The following is a 20,711-nucleotide window of genomic DNA, read 5'->3' on the forward strand; positions in this document are numbered from 1 at the left end:
ACTGGAGGCTGAGACAGGAAGGGTCGGGAGACACTGTGGCCCCGTCCGACGACACCCCCGACACCTCCTAGGGACTGTATGGAAGAGCACCAGTAAACCAGTGACTCAGGCCCTGTAATAGGGTTAGAGGCAGAAAATCCCAGTGGAGAGAGGGGAACCGGCCAGGCAGAGACAGCAAGGGTGGTTCGTCGCTCCAGTGCCTTTCCGTTCACCTTCACACCCCTGGGCCAGACTACACTCAATCATAGGACCCACTGAAGAGATGAGTCTTCAGTAAAGACGTAAAGGTTGAGACGGAGTCTGCGTCTCTCACATGGATCAGCAGACCATTCCATAAAAATGAAGCTCTATAAGAGAAAGCCCTGCCTCCAGCTGTTTGCTTAGAAATTCTAGGGACAATAAGGAGGCCTGCATCTTGTGAGCATAGCGTACGTGTAGGTATGTTCGGCAGGACCAAATCGGAAAGATAGGTAGGAGCAAGCCCATGTAATGCTTTGTAGGTTAGCAGTAAAACCTTGAAATCCGCCATTGCCTTAACAGGAAGCCAGTGTAGAGAGGCTAGCACTGGAGTAATATGATCACATTTTTTGGTTCTAGTCAAGATTCTAGCAACTGTGTTTAGCACTGACTGAGGTTTATGTTGTGCTTTATCCGGGTAGCCGGAAAGTAGAACATTGCAGTAGTCTAACCTAGAAGTGACAAAAACATGGATACATTTATCTGCAACATTTTTGGACAGAAAGTTTCTGATTTTTGCAATGTTACATAGATGAAAAAAAAGCTGTCTTTAAACAGTCTTGATATGTTCGTCAAAAGAGAGATCAGGGTCCAGAGTAACACCGAGGTCCTTCACAGTTTTAGTTGAGACAACTGTACAACCATCAAGGTTAATTGTCAGATCCAACAGAAGATCTCTTTGTTTCTTGGGACCTAGAACTAGCATCTCAGTTTTGTCCGAGTTTAAAAGTAAAAAATGTGCCGCCATCCACTTCCTTATGTATTAAACACAGGCTTCCAGGGTGGGCAATTTTGGGCCTTCACCATGTTTCATTGAAATGTACAGCTGTGTATCGTCCGCATAGCAGTGAAAGTTAACAGTATGTTTCCGAATGACATCGCCAAGAGGTAAAATATATAGTGAAAACAATAGTGGTCCTAATATGTAACCTTGAGGAGCACTGAAATTTACAGTTGATTTGTCAGAGGACAAACCATCCACAGAGACCAACTGATATCTTTCCAACAGATAAGCTTTAAACCCAGCCAGAACTTGTTCTGACGCCATTAAAAGGTAATTTACCAACGTCACGGGTGCAGTCTCAGTGCTATGATGGTTCTAAAACCAGACATTTTGTATACATTGTTTATCTTCAGGAAGGCAGTGAGTTGCTGTGCAACAGCTTTTTCTTTTTTTCTTTTTTTATTGAGAGGAATGGAAGATTCGATATAGGCCGATTTATTAAAAAATATATTTTCTGGGTCAAGGTTTTGCTTTTTGAAGAGAGGCTTTATTACTGCCACTTTTAGTAAGTTTGGTTCACATTCGGTGGATAGGGAGGTGTTTATTATGTTCAACATAGGAGGGCAAGGCACAGGAAGCAGCTCTTTCAGTAGTTTAGTTGGAATAGAGTCAGCGGCCTTTCATCTGCAAAGTATTAGCATTTCCATGAGCATAGTTATCAGCTGTACGTACGATAGTGAAGTCCTTTGTCTTTTCTCCTGCTCTTTTTTACATGCCCCTCCCTTTTCACTAATGTACTTGTCCTCTTGTTCAGTTGTGCACCGGGGCCTCCCACTCTTTCTATTCTGGTTAGAGCCCGTTTGTGCTGTTCTGTGAAGGGAGTAGTACACAGCATTGTACGAGATCTTCAGTTTCTTGGCAATTTATCACATGGAATAACCTTCATTTCTCAGAACAAGAATAGACTGACGAGTTTCAGAAGAAAGTTCTTTGTTTCTGGCAATTTTGAGCCTGTAATCAAACCCACAAATGCTGATGCTCCAGATACTCAACTAGTCTAAAGAAGGCCAGTTTTATTGCTTCTTTAATCAGGACAACAGTTTTCAGTTGTGCTAACATAATTGAAAAAGTGTTTTCTAATGATCAATTAGCCTTTTAAAATTATAAACTTATGTAGATATTCCATAAAAAATCTGCCGTTTCCAGCTACAATAGTCATTAACAACATTAACAATGTCTACACTATAATTTGATCAATTTGTTTTATTTTAATGGACAAAAATGTAGCTTTTCTTTCAAAAACAAGGACATTTCTAAGTGACCCCAAACTTTTGAATGGTAGTGTATATCTTTAAGAGTTCGTTCGGAAAATGGTAACTCGTTAAATAAACTTTTTCCGCGGTGTCCCATGATTGCTTGTGAGTTAATTGTTACAGGATTAATTTAATCATCATAATAATTAAACATAGTTAATCGATTTGATAAAACAATCGTCATAACATTAATGACACATGTAAATATTTGTATGCAGTAGAGAACTGGACGAGGTGAACTGAGGAAACCTTGGTGTGGTGTGATGGTGTCTGTAAAATTGCTTTACTGATGAAAAGTGACAACCTTTGATGCTGGTGTTTTATAATGAGGAAACGATAGTAACTGAATGTTTACTTGACATGAAGTAGTCAAGCTGTGTGTAATGTAATGTTCAACCTTTTCCAAAGTATTCTAAAATTCATTTGATCAAAGCGAGGGTATCAGATTTACAGAAGATATAGTGTTACCATAGTTGGAAGTTATTCTGCCTGACACATGTATCGTTTTGTGCAATAAAAGTACTGTTCTTCACGTTATGTGAGTGTATGACCATTTTGTTGAAATGAAATACATTTACTCTGTACTGACTTTTTGTATCATTGCAAGGGCTGAATTTCCCTTATCCCAGTCGAACCAAAACATACTTCATTCTTGAATCAACACATTTGGATTAAAAATAATAATAAACACCAATGGCTCCAGATTGTTAGGTACATGAATCACAGTGTTAGAGATGGGCTTGACTGTGGTTAACATTTTATAATGTAATGTTTTGTGTGTACAGCAAAGAGTTTCTTATATAAACCTTTATTCTCTTCTGTACAATTTGTGTTTACAGTCTGCAGTCCACGAGGACCTGCTGATATCCGGTGTTGCTGGCGGGAGAGACTGGACCTCTGAGGCGGCCGGTCACAAAACTTGGCTCCGGATCAGGACCCTGGATCAGGAGCCGTCACTTTTCCATTCCGAGTCAGAAACAGAACCGAACAATGAGGGACAGAGACTCCACCACAACCACCACACAGAACACAACCAGTGGACAGGTGGACTAAACAACCTCAGTCCTGGTGGTCATCAGAGAGACAGAGGCTCCAGTCAGGGATCCAGTCTGCAGCCCAGACCCTTCTCTTCACAGTCTCAGTGCAGGGATGAAGCAGGGCCTGGGGCTGACAGAGATAGACCCTCCTGTTCCTATGATACAAACACCACAGTATCCATGATGAACAGAGCTCACCCTGGGCTTCAGCCTTCACAGAGATTGGTTGGAGATCCCCCTGGTGATAGTCTAACAGGAAGTCTGTCTTCTCCTTCAGGATCTTGTCTAATGCCTGGCGAATGGGTTCACAGAGGGCCTGGACCTGGGTCTAGCCTTCCTCAATTACCTCATGGTTACCCCACCAATACAGACAGGGTCAGGATGGGCATCCATCACAAGAGGTACTTAGCCTATAACACAGGACACAACATCAACACCCAAACAACAATGGCTAGAGGTCAAGGTGGGAGCTTAAAGACTAACCACCTGAGGGTGGTGGCTCCTGCTTCTGCCTCGTCTGGTGTCATTGGGTCACAACGTGGGAGGCCATGTATTAGGACGGACGCCGACAAGCCGTACACCTGCCCCACATGTGGGAAGCGCTTCGCTAGGGCAGACTATTTGAGGGAGCACCAGGCCGTTCACACGAAGGACAAGCCCTTCAAGTGTAAACTATGTTACAAGAGCTTCTCCTTCCTGACTAACCTTATCAGACATAGGAGTGTCCACAACCGGGAGAAATTGTAGCAGTGTGGCTCGAGATGTACACAGCGGATATCCGGGAACTATTCCTAAATTGACATATAGTTGTGAAGTGTTTTGGGGTAAGAGGCTAATTAACCGCATACCCTTCATTAACCCTTTAACTCGTCATTTGAAACAGGCTTGTAAATACCTGTTTTTAGAGAGACAGTGAACCTGGGCTAGAACAAGGACAGTTTAATATTTACCTTACTGAGGTGATATAGATGGAATAAAGTCATTATAATATTTTCTACTGTATTCTTGCTGTATTCACACTGTTCTTTCTAAACATGTCTGCCCTCCACTTGATAGATACTGACATTGGGAGATTTGATGTGTAATGTAATAAACAGTACCATAATTCAAAGAGCAGCATGCATACCTTTTTCATTTAAGCTCACCCGTTCAGCTATGATGCCAACCAATAAGATAAGGTCTCTTTATTGTAGAACAATTTCCACGTTTGTGTTTATTGTTGTTATTTAGACATTAAAGTCCTGGAACTCAAAATATGCCAAATTTATCTGCACACCATCACATACTTACTGCAGTAGTCTTTAATTTGCATTGGAGACAGGACTTGGTTGATAGATGTTATCTGGATAACCCTAGCTACCTGCTAATTTTAGCTAATGCGGCTATCTGTATGGTTTTTCACACTCAAATAGCCTCCATCATGGAGGTGCTAGCGAATGCAGCCGTGGCAGAGATCTGTAAACTCGTAGACGACTATGCAGTGTTTCGTTTGGAAATAACTCAAAGCCAGAAAGAAAACAGGGCATTGTGAAGGAATCTACAGCTACTGGAAACTAAAAATGGCACGGGATCGAGCAGAGGACAACGTGAGAGCATAGTGTTTAAGATCCTCAACAGATACAGAGGCATGTCAAGAGGTACAAATAGCAGAAGGCAGAGGCTGCGTGGCCTGTCGCCGTGCATATATAGCTCAGTGCCTGTCGCCTTGTTCACCTTTGCACGTGTTCAGATTCGTTATCGAGAATTGGGTCTTGGTCAGTTTTTAGATAGTATGCAATAATTCCCCTGATTACTTAGCTAGCACAAAGGCACAATATCATATTCTAACCAGATGCTTGATTAATGCACTTCTTATTATTTAGTCAATAAAAACAATGTGATGCGTGGAACATAATATATCGATCAACAAATAGTATAGAAGTTATCAGAAATGTTACCTTACATCCTTGCCAATTCTAGACAGCATCAATGGTATGGAATAGCTGTTGACACAATAGTATACCGTTGAGCATTGACGGTAGCTAAACTAACCACCTCTTTTCCTTCTATCACTCTCTCAGGTGAAGGAGATCTCACTGGAGGCCACAGGAGCTTTGTGAAGCCAGTGCGACACAATCACTGTTAATCACTGTTGTCAAGCTGGAGAGGTCAAGGACCCGACACAGCATCACGGAGGTCAGTGGAACACTGAGCTCCGTCCTCAAGTCAGAGACAGACACCGAGACTTTAACAGGGCTGGGGCGACTGAGCTGTCCTCCTTTCCCCATTTAAAGTATTTACTTTATGGTAACCTGAGCCCGAGGACTGTCCTGTCCAATCGGGTCACAGGTGATGCGTTACAGAGTGGCAATGATCAGGTCCTTTTCATACGCTAGAGAGATGATACCTGGTGACGGGCCTGTGGGATTAGATACACAGACTAATCCAATGAGATACCGTAGTAGTGTACGGTATGAAAAAAAGTATATATATGTAGATATCACCTTTATTTAACCAGGTAGGCCAGTTGAGAACAAGTCCTCATTTACAACTGCAACCTGGCCAAGATAAAGCAAAGCATTACATTTGACATCATTTACATAAAGCATTGCGACAAAAACAACACAGAATTACACAAACAAACGTACAGTCAATAGAAAAGAAAAATCGAAAAATCTATGTACAGTGTGTGCAAATGTAGAAGAGTAGGGAGGTAAAGCAATAAATAAGCCACAGAGGTGAAATAATTACAATTTAACATTAATACTAGAGTGATAGATGTGCAGATGATGTATACTCTGGTATTCTCTGAAGGGTGCCTAGATAAGAAAGGGGATACCCTTTTTGTGTCTATTCTTGTCTTTGAGGCTGCATAGCTGGCAACCTACTATCTTGAAACTCACTGACAACTTTTTTCACTTACTTTACCAGCCTGTTATGGTTTGTGACCCTGTATTACTCAGCACAGTGAGGGGCAAGAAGCAGGAGTGGACTGGGTCAGGCAGGAGTGGTTCTGTGCCAGGCGGCTAGTTGGTCCTGGCAGCAAGAAAGAAAGAAGAACATGAAGATACATCCAACGTACTGTATGGTGCAGTGGGATATACTTAAAAGGACTTCAGTTTGTGCTTAACAATCCAATCTAATGTTATTTTGTGCATATCCCCACAATATGTGATAAGGTTTACAGAAAAAAAGTATACCGTTTTTGTTTTAAAGTAATCTCTTTATGTCATAATTACTTAAGACTAACTATCCTTGTTAGCTCATTGAATAGCATCTGAACCTATGTTGAAGTGTATTTACTGCCAATCTGGATATGCCTTGTTTGACACTCTTTCTGCATATGAATGAGGGAGTTTGATTAAGATGAACCAGCGTGCACCAGGACATGGCTCATGATTTGAACGGGCGAAAGCGGTGCGAGAGGAAAGCCCTGCTCAAATAGAACCGTAATCTGCGCCACCAGGTCATATTGCCAACAAGGCAGCATGGTGCATTGTTCAGGAACATACAACATACATTTTCCATAAATAAATACTTTTCTGACTGGTTTAATAAGGCAGATAAAGTACGTATGCGTTTCAAACACTTTGCATGTGTTGTAATCATTATTCCACGTGCTTAGCATACGTCACTTTGTTTTGAGATGACTTCGCCATGTCACCCTGTTCACGCCCAGGAGGCAGCCCGGTTTCACAACGAATGCAATCACTTTTCACCTGGTAAATCTCCACCTTCCTGGGCACCTGTGCCAGCTTAATCAAATCCCCTCATTGGGACTTAAAATCGGATCCTGGGGTCCGGCAAAATTAAGGCAGTTATACAATCATTACAATACATTCATTACAGAATTCACAACACACTAAGTGTGTGCCCTCAGGCCCATACTCCACTACCACATATCTACAATGCAAAATCCATGTGTATGTGTGTGTATAGTGGTTATGTTATCATGTGTGTATGCATGCGTCTGTGCCTGTTTGTTTTACTTCACAGTCCCCGCTATTCCATAAGGTGTATTTTACCTGCTTTTTAAATCTGATTCTACCGCTTGCATCAGTTACCTGATGTGGAATAGAGTTCCATGTAGTGATGGCTCTATGTAGTACTGTGCGCCTCCCATAGTCTGTTCTGGACTTGGGGATTCTGGTGGCATGTCTTGTGGGGTATGCATGGGTGTCTGAGCTGTGTGTGAGTATTTTAAACAGACAGCTCGGTCCCTTCAGCTTGTCAACACCTAGTAATGAGGAAGTCAATCTCTCTTCCTCTTTGAGCCAGGAGAGATTGACATGCATGTCATTAATGTTAGCTCTCCGTGTACTTTTAAGGGCCAGCCGTGCTGCCCTGTTCTGAGCCAACTGCAATTTTCCCAAGTCCCTCTTTGTGGCACCTGAACACACGACTGAACAGTAGTCCAGGTGCGACAAAACCAGGACCTGCAGGACCTGCCTTGTAGATAGTGTTGTGAAGGCAGAGCTGTGTGTTATTATGGAAAGACTTCTCCCCATCTTAGCTACTGTTGTATCAATATGTTTTGACCATGACAGTTTACAATCCAGGGTAACTCCAAGCAGTTTAGTCACCACAACTTGCTCAATGTCCACATTATTCATTACGAGATGTAGTTGAGGTTTAGGGTTTAGTGAATGATTTGTCCCAAATACAACGCTTTTAGTTTTGGAAATATTTAGGACTAACTTATTCCTTGCCACCCATTCCGAAACTAACTGCAGCTCTTTGTTAAGTGTTGCAGTCATTTCAGTCGCTGTAGTAGTTGACGTGTATAGTGTTGAGTCATCCGCATACATAGACACACTAACCTTACTCAAAGCCAGTGGCATGTCGTTAGTAAAGATAAAGTTTAGATGGGCCATATAACTGTTTTTTTTTTCTCCAGAAAGTCTGCAATCCAAATTAACCTATCCCAGCCACCATCTTTTTTTGGGGAAGCTCAATTGATTCTGAATTCAGGCATTTCAAATATATTGTTATGATCAGACTTCATGATGTAAGGACTAAGGCAGGGGTGTCAAACTCAATTCCTGGAGGGGCGAGTATCGGTTTATTAGCATCCTTCACTCATGCTGCCAAACATACCCTTGTAAAACTGACCATCCTACCAATCCTTGACTTCGGCGATGTCATTTACAAAAATAGCCTCCAATACCCTACTCAACAAATTGGATGCAGTCTATCACAGTGCCATCCGTTTTGTCACCAAAGCCCCATATACTACCCACCATTGCGACCTGTATGCTCTCGTTGGCTGGCCCTCGCTTCATACTCGTCACCAAACCCACTGGCTCCATGTCATCTACAAGACCCTGCTAGGTAAAGTCCCCCCCTTATCTCAGCTCGCTGGTCACCATAGTATCACCCACCTGTAGCACGCGCTCCAGCAGGTATATCTCTCAGGTCACCCCCAAAACCAATTATTTATTTGGCCGCCTCTCCTTCCAGTTCTCTGCTGCCAATGACTGGAACGAACTACAAAAATCTCTGAAACTGGAAACACTTATCTCCCTCACTATCTTTAAGCACCAGCTGTCAGAGCAGCTCACAAATTACTGCACCTGTACATAGCCCACCTATAATTTAGCCTAAACAACTACCTCTTTCCCTACTGTATTTATTTTGCTCCTTTGCACCCCATTATTTTTATTTCTACTTTGCACATTCTTCCAATGTAAATCTATCATTCCAGTGTTTTACTTGCTATATTGTATTTACTTTGCCACCATGGCCTTTTTTTGCCTTTACCTCCCTTATCTCACCTCATTTGCTCACATCGTATATAGACTTGTTTCTACTGTATTATTGACTGTATGTTTGTTTTACTCCATGTGTAACTCTGTGTCGTTGTATGTGTCGAACTGCTTTGCTTTATCTTGGCCAGGTCGCAATTCTAAATGAGAACTTGTTCTCAACTTGCCTACCTGGTTAAATAAAGGTGAAATAATAAATACATAAAATTAGTTTTTTCAACGCTCACCTGGTTTTCTAGGTCTTAATTGAACATAAATTCAAAGGTAATAACTCAGTAGACACGCAGCTCTCCTGGAATTGAGTTTGACACTCCTGGACAAAGGTGTTGGACTGACTGCCCCAAGGAGTCCCAGCCTGGCAACCCATCAAATTCTCTTTTGTAGGATATTATGCAGTTATACTGTAGATAGAATTATGGTAGACTGATGATATGCAAAAATTATAAAGTACCAGTAGGGTGGATTTCACCAGAATGTCATCTTGGGGGAACATCACATCAAGGACAAAGAACACCTTATCCAGGTTTGACAGCCTGGGGTGAGCACCACCCAAGATGGCTCTAGGCCTGGTGTGTCCTATCCATGACCTACGAATGCAGACACAGAGAATGTGGCTGCAGAGCATAAATACAGTCATTGCAGGCACCTTCCTGATGCCAATTAATAATTTTATTTGACAAAAATAAATTTACATCATTCACACCATGAAAATAGATACTTGATAAGAATAGGCTATCCAATATAACTTAGGCTACGTTTTATTGCAGAATATGACTTTTTTAGGGAAGAAGGTGAGAGACAAATATAAAACTACTTTCTTTGTTTCTTTGTTCTCTGGCATGGTCTGCCAGCAGTTTGCCACCTGGATCTTGACTGGGGATGTTGCCTCCCTCTCCCTTGTCACTGCCTTGGGTGTGGGCAAGGCACTGCATTTTCTGAGGTGGAAGAGACCGGTAGTTGACACCTGAGGTGGTTGATCTCTTCTTCCAATGGGCTAGTCTCCAATTGGCATTGATAGATAGTTTGTCCAATGCGCAGACTTTTTAAAGGGGCAATCAGCAGATCCTACATACATACATTTTTTGACTTATAAATTAATTATACGTATCCACTGATTCTTGAATAATATAAATTATAAATGCCTCATGAGCTTAGTTCAATTGTCACACCCCATCAGAACCCAAAATACAAGCTTGTTTAACACCAATGTTTGTAAACAAAGAAAATATCACCTCATAACATGGTTAAAACTGTGGATGGTCGGTCCTTGCATCCATAGCTCTGTCTATGAATTTGAAAGTTTACATTTCTCCAGGCCCATCTCTCAGCTTTTCACCGTACCAGGGGCGGGGAAACCGCATTGTTATTGTTTCTACTGCTGATTGCCATATCTTAGAATGATGGAAACATACATTTGAAAGTGGCATTAATATAATAACTTCAATAATTTTAAATGCATGCCATGCTAGACATTATAATAATTCAGAGTTTGCATTTACCATAAGGTCAATTATCTATTATTACCTTACAAGTGTACAGACATCTTGTAATTTTGTTGACTTTCTAGAAGGGATCAGATGAATAGATAATATCCAGATAGATAGACATTATAGTAACCAGTGGTGTAAAGTATTTAAGTAAAAATACTTTAAAGTACTACTTAAGTCGTTTTTTACTATACTACATTCTTTTACTTCACTACATTCCTTAAGAAAGTAATGTCGTTTTTACTCCATACATTTTCCCTGACACCCAAAAGTACTAGTTACATGGTGAATGCTTAGCAGGACAGCAAAATTGTCGCGCATTTTAAGAGAACACGTGGTCATCCCTACAGCAGACTCACTAAATACAAATGCATCATTTGTAAATTATGTAAATTATGTCTGTGTTGTAAATTATGTCAGTGTTGGAGTGTACCCCACGCTATTCGTAAAATTTAAAAACCAGAAAATGGTGCAGTCTGCTTTGCTGAATATAAGAAATTTTACATTATTTATACTTTTACTTTTTATAGTTCAGTATATTTAGAACCAAATAGTTTTAGACTAATACTCAAGTAGTATTTTACTGGGTGACTTTTACTTGATTAAGGTATCTATACCTTTACTCAAGTATGACAATTGGATACTTTTTCCCACCACTGATCGTAATTAGCTAATGTTACCTTACTGAGTAACGTTAGTTGTCTTCACTTTCTTCCAGCCGTAGTCTGTCAAACTCGCCAGTTTTTTATTGATTCCATGAAGTGCAACGCAGCATACCAACTTCAATGATGCTACTTTAGCTATATTTTCTGTAGCTGAAAATAAGCAATTCTACTCGTAACCATATCTAATTCGTTAGCTAGCTTGCTTAGTTCACATATAGCGTGGCATTTAGCTTGTTATCTGTCAGTCAATCGTAATAGCTGGATGGACACGGGAATGCGAAAAGCAGACTCCTCGAAAGCAGCGATGAAAGGGATGCTGAGAGCCCATTGGCTATCGAACGGCCAATGTCGTGAGGCGTGGATCTTGAATATTTCGGTTCACTACCGTAATTAAAAGAACAGCGCGCATTCCCTTTCATTTAACATCATTTGAGCTATGACGCCAACCAATAAGATCCCTTTCTCTTCAGTGTAACCGGAAGTGAACAGCGACAAAGTACAATTTACACGTTAGCATTTTTATTTGTTATTTGGACGTTTATTAACACACTGGAACTCAAAATATTACTAATTAGCTGCACAGAAGCACATACGTACACCATATAGTATTTAATTCGCAGGGATTGGTTGATAAATGTTATATAGTTAACGCCAGTTAGCTAGCTGTGAACATTAGCCAATATGGCTAACTGTGTGGTTTTTCACACTCAAATAGCCTCCATCATGGAGGTACTAGCGAATGCAGCCGTGGCAGATATCTGTAAACTCGTAGACGACGACTATGCAGTGTTTCGTTTGGAAATGACTCGAAGCCAGAAAGAAAACAGGGCATTGCGGAGGAAACTACACCTATTGGAACCAAAGGTTGCACGGGAGCGCGCAGATAGAACAACGCGAGAGCGCGTCCTCGCCAGTCGTCCCAGTAGTGTCAAGATCCTCGACCGAAACAGAGGAATGGCAAGAGGTACATTTTTCAGAACGAAGAACAGGGCCTGTCGCTTTTTCCACGCTGTGATTGTAGATGTCTTAACCAAATATGGTTAACCAGAATTGGGTCTTGGTCAGTTTGTTGGCTAGTATGCAATAATCGCTTGGCTATTTTGCACAAAGACAAAATATAATGTTCTAACCAGATCATTTATTTAGGGAATTTCCTATTATTTACTTATTGAAAACAATATACTGCATGGAACATAGTGAATCAATCTATAAATTGTATCTCAAGAAGTTATGCAAAGTGTTACCTTACATCCTTGTCATTTCTAGACAGTGTCAAAACGGTCAATAGTGTACATTATAGTGTTGATCATTGACAGTGGCTAACCTAACCATCTCTTTTCCCCCAATCACTCTCTCAGGTGAAGGACATCTCACTGGAGGCTACAGGAGCTTTGTGAAGCAAGCGGGACACAAAACATGTAGAGATGACCAACCAATCACTGTTGACGAGGGGATTGGAACCTCAACCCAGAACGTTATCGTGATAGAAGTTAGTGTAATAGTATTACATAAAAATTACAGTACATCAAATGTATACCATTTATTTCAGAAAGGCACCCCTCGGCTATTCACTTGCTTTCATGTACATCCTCATTTATCTGCCATAGGGGAGCTTGTGAGACTTCCCTATGACATTATTATCTAATCCTACTCATGTACCGGTAATAACCTCCTCTTTGTCAGCCTGCAGACGCAGAGGCTGCAGGTCCTGGGGTCAAGCTGGAGAGGTCTGAAGGAGACGAGGACCCACGACACAGCAGAAACATCCAGACTGGAGCGGCTGGAGTGCCTCCTGTAGCCACAGAGGATCCCTCCACCACCGTAGTGCCGCCCAGGATCCGACGCAGCATCACAGAGGACAGTGGAACGCAGGACACCATCCTCAAGTCAGAGACAGACACTTTAACTGTAACACAAAGGATTTTACACACCAGATCTGACCCAGAGATACTGGGGCTGGGGGGACTGGGCTGTCGTTCTTCTCCCAGCTCAGAGTATTTACTTTACGGTAACCCGAGGACGGTTCTGTCCCATCAGGACTCAGGTAACTCATTACAGACTGGCAATGATCCATCTTGTTCATACACTGCCGAGACAGGGATGATACCTGGTGACATGCCTGTGGGCTTAGATACACAGACTAATCCAATGAGAGGGGACTGGAACCGGTACAGTAGTAGTGTATATTCTGAAGAGTGCCTAGATGAGAAAGGGGATGGTCTGGCCTTAGATGATGTGACTGTGAAAGTGGAGGGCGACGCTCCTCTGACATGGAATGAAGTCGAGACTCATTTAGGAGAAGGACACTCGCAAGGCAACAGCAGAGACTTCTTAGACTACAGGGAAAACTTGGAGACAAATCTAAATGTCACAACCAATTCCTCTTTACACTCAGTGTCCATGTCGATGACACCTTCCGATTCACAAGGCCTATTCGATCAGGTATTGAACTCAAATGACCAAAGATCCAAGGCTCGGGGAGGGGGAGCAAAAACAGGCGGTAAAGAGAAGCGGTTCCTCTGCATGTTCTGTAACAAAGGCTTCAGCTGCCCTCAGAAGGTGGAGATCCACCAGAGGGTACACACAGGGGAAAAACCCTACAGCTGTACCCAGTGTCACATGCGGTTCGCCCATGCTGGCAACCTAAAGAGGCACCAGAGGGTCCACACAGGGGAGAAACCCTACAGCTGCCAACAGTGTGAGAAGCGGTTCTCCCACCAGCACCATCTGAAGATGCACCTGAAGGTCCACACGGGAGAGAGGCCATTCAGAGAGTAACTGCCTGAGGATACAGCAGCAGAAAAAACATTCCACTCTATAACATAGAAAGTAACCATTCCACTTGATAGCTTCTGACTTTGGCATCAAACCCTGCATTAAAGACAAAGATTAATGTTGTCAACAGAAAAGATCCACAGATGCATTTGGAATAATTAGAGTAACAGATTTCAGTGCTAAATTTTACTGGGTAGAATATTGCATCCAGACATAATGATATATAATGCATATATACTGTAAGCCTAATGAATCTGTTACATATTGTATTTGTACTGTGTAGGTTATATGATGTTCACAAATTCCTATTTCATTACATCCATTCAATACTTTATATTAATGCAGTTTATCAAGTTCATGCAGATGTATGTGTGGTTTAAAACGTGTATGTTTAATAAATAAACATTTTGACTTTGTTCTCCTTATTTGAGACTCCCTTTATTAATATACTTCACATCTGATCTCACCCTATTCTACATACACACAACAAAGCTTTATAACCAATATACACTTACTAAATATACCCACACTAACTAAATATACCCACACTAACAAACACCTACTGTACACGTCAAAATAGTTCAGTCAGGTTTGTCTGATGACTTTTGACTTATCATAGCTGACTCATATTTATCCACAACATCATGTGTCCACCATGATGGGTTTAACAACAATGAAGTCATTCTGTAACTACAGTATAGGACTCAGATGTGGTGGGCATGGGTAAACACTCCATGTTGAAAGTGTGTTTATTATCTGTGTGTACGTACTTGAGGGAGTACGTCAGTGTAATCTGTATCACCTCTCTCTTCCAGGAATAGGAGGTGCTGCTGATAAAGGAGTAGGGGTGTGAGGAAGGTCTGGGGAACCCTGAAGGGACCATGGTCATGGAGGTCAACCAGACTTCACGTACTCCTGAACCCACAGAAGAACCAGCTGAGCAGCATAGGACCACAAAATATCACTGAGGTGAGCCCAATGTTAACTATTGTCTGCATGTTACACTATATATACAAAAGTACGTCGACACCCCTTCGGCTTCGGCTATATCAGCCACACCCGTTGTTGACGGGTGTATAAAATCGAGCACACAGCCATGCAATCTCCATAGAGAAACATTGGCAGTAGAATGGCCTTACTGAAGAGCTCAATGACTTTTAACGTGGCACAGTCAGGATAAAACCTCTCCAAAAAGTCAGTTCGAAAATTGTCTGCCCTGCTAGAGCTGCCCTAGTCAACTGTAAGTACTGTTATTGTTAAGTGGAAACGTCTAGGAGCAACAACTGCTCAGCCGCTAAGTGGTAGGCCCCACAAACTCACAGAATGGGACTGTCAATTGCTGAAGCGAGTAACGCATAAAAATTGTCTGTCCTCGGTTGTAACACTCACTACCGAGTAACAAACTGCCTCTGGAAGCACAAGAACTGTTCATCAGGAGCTCGATGAAATGGGTTTCCGTGGCCAAGCAGCCACACTCAAGCTCATGATCACCATGCGCTATGCCAAGCGTCAGCTGGAGTGGTGTAATTTTCGAAGCCATTGGACTCTGGAGCAGTGGAAACGCGTTCTCTGGAGTGATGAATCACACTTCTCCATCTGGCAGTCCGACGGACAAATCTGGGTTTGGTGGATGCCAAGAGAACATTACCTGCCCAATGCATAATGCCAACTGTAAAGTTTGGTGGAGAAGGAATAATGGTCTGGTGCCGTTTTTCATGGTTCGGGCTAGGCCCCTTAGTTTCAGTGAAGGGAAATATTAACGCCACAGCATACATTCTAGATGATTCTGTGCATCCAACTGTGTGGCAACAGTTTAGGGAAGGCCCTTTCCTGTTTCAGCATGACAATGCTCCTGTGCACAAAGCGAGGTCCATACAGAAATGGTTTGTTGAGTTTGGTGTGGAAGAACATGACTGGCCTGCACAGAGTCCTGACCTTAACCCTATTGAACACCTTTGGGATCAATTGGAATGCAGACTGCGAGCCAGGCCTAATCGTCCAACATCAGTCAAAATGTTATTTGTCACATACACACGTTTAGTAGATGTTATTCTGGGTGTAGCGAAATGCTTCCATTCAGTCATGCTCTTGTGACTGAATGGACGCAAGTCCCTGCAGCAATGTTCCAACATCTAGTGGAAAGCCTTCCCAGAAGAGTGGAGGCTGTTATTTCAGGAAACTCCGTATTAATGCCCATGATTTTGGAAAGAGATGTTCAACGACCATGTAGTGGTCATGTAGTGTATTAGGTAAGGGCCCATATCCACAAAGCATCTCAGAGTAGGAGTGATGATCTATGATCAGTTTAGCCTTTTAGATCATAATGAATAATTCTATGATGGGGGCCTGATCCTCTCGATGAGCACTTCTACTCTGAGACTCTTTGTGGCTACAGGCCCAGGTTTTGATAAACGTTGTCTTAAAGATGCACTATGCAGAAACCGCTTCACCATTTCCTGGTAGCTAAAATTCTAAAAGTTTGCTTAATTTTAGTTTGCGACTAAACAAGCAAATATTCAACTTAATATTAACAACATTTGAAATGTGGATGTTGATAGACCAATGTATCAGCTATTACACCATGTAACGGTTTGTTGAATTTGTTGAAATTAGGACAGGGATTGAGGTGTTTTACTCTGAGCCAAAAAATTAACTGGAAAATGCTCAAGTTATCCTTTGAAACGTTTAACTCCAATCAAGAGCCAACCCGCAACTTTCAATTAAAAAACACACTTGCAAATTAAACATCTAATCAATCCGATTTAATCAAATAGCACTTGAACAAGAGTTAGAAAAGTTTAAGATGAGGGGGATGAAGTAGTTGATGTTGTTTGGCAGCGTGGGATTGGTGCCAACAGCAAAGCAACTTCCCTTAATGTATCCTGGAGAGAAATAGAGAGAGCACGTGACATTCAAATTATGTGAAAGTCTAACAAATAGGTAGCAAGTCAATAGCCTGATGTGGCCACCAATCCAGAGGCAAACTATGGACGAAGTTCATGATGATCTGCTGAGATGCCTTACTGTGCCCTTCTCCTGCAGGCACATTCTGAATCCACACACCGCCCATACAAACACAAAGTATTAGCATTGACTGTAGTTTAACTGGATATTGTTGTATTGAATGTGTAAGCAATAGCTATGCAAAGTGCCAGATATGTAACGATTTACAGTAACTTCAGTTCATTATTACCCAGCCAATAAGCACCAGCATTAGTCAGCCAGAATATCTAACTAAGTTAGCTACAGAATGTAATGGAGAAATGTCACCTTTCTGCATCAAGTACCTCTGACTGGGCAGCTTCATTTTAGCAGGTTGAGGGACTAATTTACTCCCACTAGCTACTTTTAGCTAACATGACTATAGCCAGACGTTAGCCAGCTTACTAGCTTGCAAGCATTAACATTAGCTAGCTAGCCACCTAGTGCAAGCCAATTTCAGTTGTTGATTTCGTTCTATTGGCATGCTAATTTCATGGTAAATTCAGCATTTTAGCTAACATTACTATTTTTTAACTTCCTGTCACACAAAGGTCTAATCCTTTCTGTGTGCTGCCGACAGTGCAGATTAACCCAGACTGTAAACAAACCCCACATGCACTCTGAATAACTAACGTGTACTTCTGGGTATGAACGAAATAAAAAATGGGATACATTTCGTTTTCTGTTACTCGACGCACAATTTTGAAACCATAAACGAGAAATTAGTTTATATTCAAATGATGAAACCAAACACAATAAATGAGCCATTTCCCAGCAAAGCTGTCATCAAGGCAAAGGGTGGCCACTATGAAGAATCTCAAATATAAAATGTATTTTGATTTGTTTAACACTTTTTTTTGGTTATTACATGATTCCATGTGTTATTTCATAGTTTTGATGTCTTCACTGTTATTATACAATGTAGAAAATAGTAAAAATAAAGAAAACCCTGGAATGAGTAGGTGTGTCCAAACTTTTGACTGGTGCCAGTTTCATCAGAATAACCCAGGTAAGCTTGTGTTGTGAGCTCTGTTGAGAGACAGTTAAGAGGGACGTGACTTTATCATGTTTTGGTTGTTGTTGCATTGATATACACAGTGACTACATCAGTATAAATACAGCCAACTTTGAGTGTGTGACTTGTGTGGCTGAGTAAGTGAGTGGCAATGTTTGCTTCAGCCATGGGAGATTTTTGTCGCCATGGTGCCTTAATAGCAGCCAATTGTACATCCCTTATGTACAATTGTTTTATATTTATAATCATAAGTTGTGTTTTTTTTGTAATGAAATTGTTTAAATTGACTTCCTGTTTTATTTTTATTCATATTTAAAAAAAAATCATAATCTGATCATTTTGATGATTCAAATCAGTTAGTTGGCTTGAGGGGATAAGAGAAAATAACAATTCTGACCGTTGTGGCTGTGTACACACCGGTTACGTCTAACTGTATGCTTTCAGGCAGAAGTCTATTAATTTCATTGGGAGGCAATCCGCACTGCTCCAACTCAATTCAATTTAAATGCCAATATAAGGGCTTTATTGGAATGGGAAACATATGTTAACATTGCCAACGAAAGTGAAGTAGATAATAAACAAAAGTGAATAAACAATACAAATTAACAGTAAACATTATTCACAGAAGTTCCAAAAGAATAAAGACATTTCAAATGTCATATTATGTACATACAGTGTTGTAATGATGTGAAAATAGTACAAAAGGGAAAATAGTAAACCACCGAAGAAGTTGCTAATGTGTGATTCTTTTTTATGTGATGCGCCTCGTGGATTGTGAAGACTATGTCAAATGTACAGTACAATAATAACATGTGTGAGGGAGGCATTATGCCTCATTCACAAGCACTCCATTACAGAATCGCATCGTTCCCCTGCAAGTGAAGGCTCCGTTTGAATTTTTCAAAACTGTGCAATCTTCTTTCGTCTGGCCAGAGTCCGTCTAAGAATCGGAAGTTAACAAACCACTGAAGATGAAAATATGGGGTTTTCGAAGATGGGTTAATGGGATAGCTAGCAAATTGTAAACATTTATCCATTCCTATAAGTGAGTACTATTTTGGTAGCATATATATATATATATATATATATATATATATATATATATATATATATATATATATATATATATATATATATATATATATATATATATATCCATTCCTATCCATTCCTATAAGTGAGTACTATTTTGGTAGCATATATATATATATATATATATATATATATATATATATATATATATATATATATATATATATATATATTTAAATATGCGTTGGCTGTTAAGCCAATCATACTTTGACTGTTGCCTCCCGTCTTTGTTGTGATCATTATTAGAGCTGAAGGTCACTAGCGTCAATAAAGAATAGCTAAGTAGCTTGACTTGCTGGAAAGTTATAGAAACAAGTTTTGGAAAAAGTAAGTAACCAAAACATGTTTTATTATAAACTGAAACAATGATTCTCCTGTCCTGAATGAAATTGTCATATTTTGCAACTTCCCAAAATAAATGCGATCTCTGACGAGAATCTACGCTACCCTCATCTATGCTCTCCGTCCAGTAGCGGAACGAGAATTTATGAAGATAATTTATGGCGTAATGAAATACAGTACCAGTCAGAAGTTTGGACACACCTACCCATTCCAGTGTTTTTTCTTTATTTGGACTATTTTTCTACATTGTACCTGTGAACCCATACAAACATAGTCACTCTTCTATTACCAATGTCAGTTAGAACAGGTGATATCTCACACACAAACAGATACTATGTTGAAGTTTGAACAGGTCAGACTAAACCTACCGGAGCGATGTGAATGGGCAGTCAGACATGAAGTGAACAGTGAATTACATTTGGAGGTTTAACCCACTGCAATCATATTGATTTACATGTTACAATACCAATCTTTGCTCCTTCTGGTAGGTCCTGGCGTCCATTCATGACAAGTGGATCAGTCTTTCTGGTTAAGTCTCTTAGAGCTTTCCTCACCTGGATTGTGCAACACTGGCCCATTATTCTTTAAGCTCTGTCAAATTGTTGATCATTGCTAGACAACCATTTTCAGGTCATTTTCGACTTAAATCTGCTTTAAAACCGGTAACTCGGCCACTCAAGAACATTCACTGTCTTCTTGGTAAGCAGGCTGTATCACATCCGGCCATGATTGTGAGTCCCAGAGGGCGACATACAAATGGCCCAGCGTCGCCCAGGTTTGGCCCGGGGTAGGCCATCATTGTAAATAAGAATTTGTTCTTAACTGACTTTTGTAGTTAAATATAGGTTAAATGAAAAAAAAGCAACTCCAGTGTAGATTTGGTCTCGTGTTTTAAGTTATTGTGCAGCTGAAAAGTAAATGAATCTCCCAGTGTCTGGTGGAAAGTAGACTGAACCAGGTTTTCCCCTAGGATTTTACCTGTGCTTAGCTCTATTCTGTTTATTTTTTTATGCTGAAAAACTCCCCCAGTCCTTAAAGATTATAAGCAAACCCATAACATGATGCAGCCACCACTATGCTTGAAAATATGGAGAGTGATGTTTTCTATTGGATTTGCCCCAAACATAAGACTTTGTATACAGGACAAAAAGTTAATTGCTTTGCCACCATTTTTGCAGTATTACTTTAGTGCCTTATTCTGGACAAGATTCCTCCTTTTCACTTGGTCAATTAGGTAAGTATTGTGGAGTAACTGCAATGTTGTTGATCATGCTTAGTTTGCTCCTATCACAGCCATT

The 20,711-nt window shown here is 40.8% G+C and overlaps 3 protein-coding genes and 1 long non-coding RNA gene across 7 annotated transcripts in view; 3 read left to right on the forward strand and 1 right to left on the reverse strand.

Moving 5' to 3' along the window:
• The window catches only part of LOC124001613, a 35,736-nt gene extending 28,568 nt beyond the window's left edge, over positions 1–7,168 (forward strand). Inside the window, exons 7-8 of one of the 3 annotated variants that reach the window (XR_006832825.1) lie at positions 3,114–4,135; positions 5,372–7,168. Coding sequence is in view for 2 of the 3 variants with exons in the window: in XM_046308557.1 (XP_046164513.1) it covers positions 3,114–4,058 (945 nt within the window). In the remaining variant the exon portion in view is untranslated. Of the gene's footprint in view, positions 1–3,113; positions 4,422–5,371 lie in introns of those variants that run through there. The other 2 variants (XM_046308558.1, XM_046308557.1) reach the window with 2 other exon arrangements.
• LOC124001614 (gastrula zinc finger protein 5-1-like) overlaps positions 1–20,711 on the forward strand; it is a 532,153-nt gene that overhangs the window by 137,712 nt on the left and 373,730 nt on the right. The window lies entirely within an intron of this gene.
• Positions 5,989–11,491, reverse strand: LOC124001687. The gene is made up of 3 exons (XR_006832838.1): positions 11,223–11,491; positions 9,507–9,990; positions 5,989–6,326 (listed from the first exon to the last, which is right to left on the reverse strand). It is a non-coding gene; the product is annotated as an uncharacterized LOC124001687 (long non-coding RNA).
• LOC124001669 (zinc finger protein 8-like) lies at positions 11,689–14,407 on the forward strand. Its single transcript, XM_046308664.1, has 3 exons — positions 11,689–12,171; positions 12,566–12,696; positions 12,891–14,407. The coding sequence occupies exons 1-3, from the start codon at positions 11,889–11,891 to the stop codon at positions 13,983–13,985; spliced, it is 1,509 nt and encodes a 502-aa protein (XP_046164620.1). The 5' UTR covers positions 11,689–11,888; the 3' UTR covers positions 13,986–14,407.

The sequence above is a fragment of the Oncorhynchus gorbuscha genome, linkage group LG17 (genome assembly GCF_021184085.1).
Source record: "Oncorhynchus gorbuscha isolate QuinsamMale2020 ecotype Even-year linkage group LG17, OgorEven_v1.0, whole genome shotgun sequence".
NCBI classification, from domain to species: Eukaryota; Metazoa; Chordata; class Actinopteri; order Salmoniformes; family Salmonidae; genus Oncorhynchus; species Oncorhynchus gorbuscha.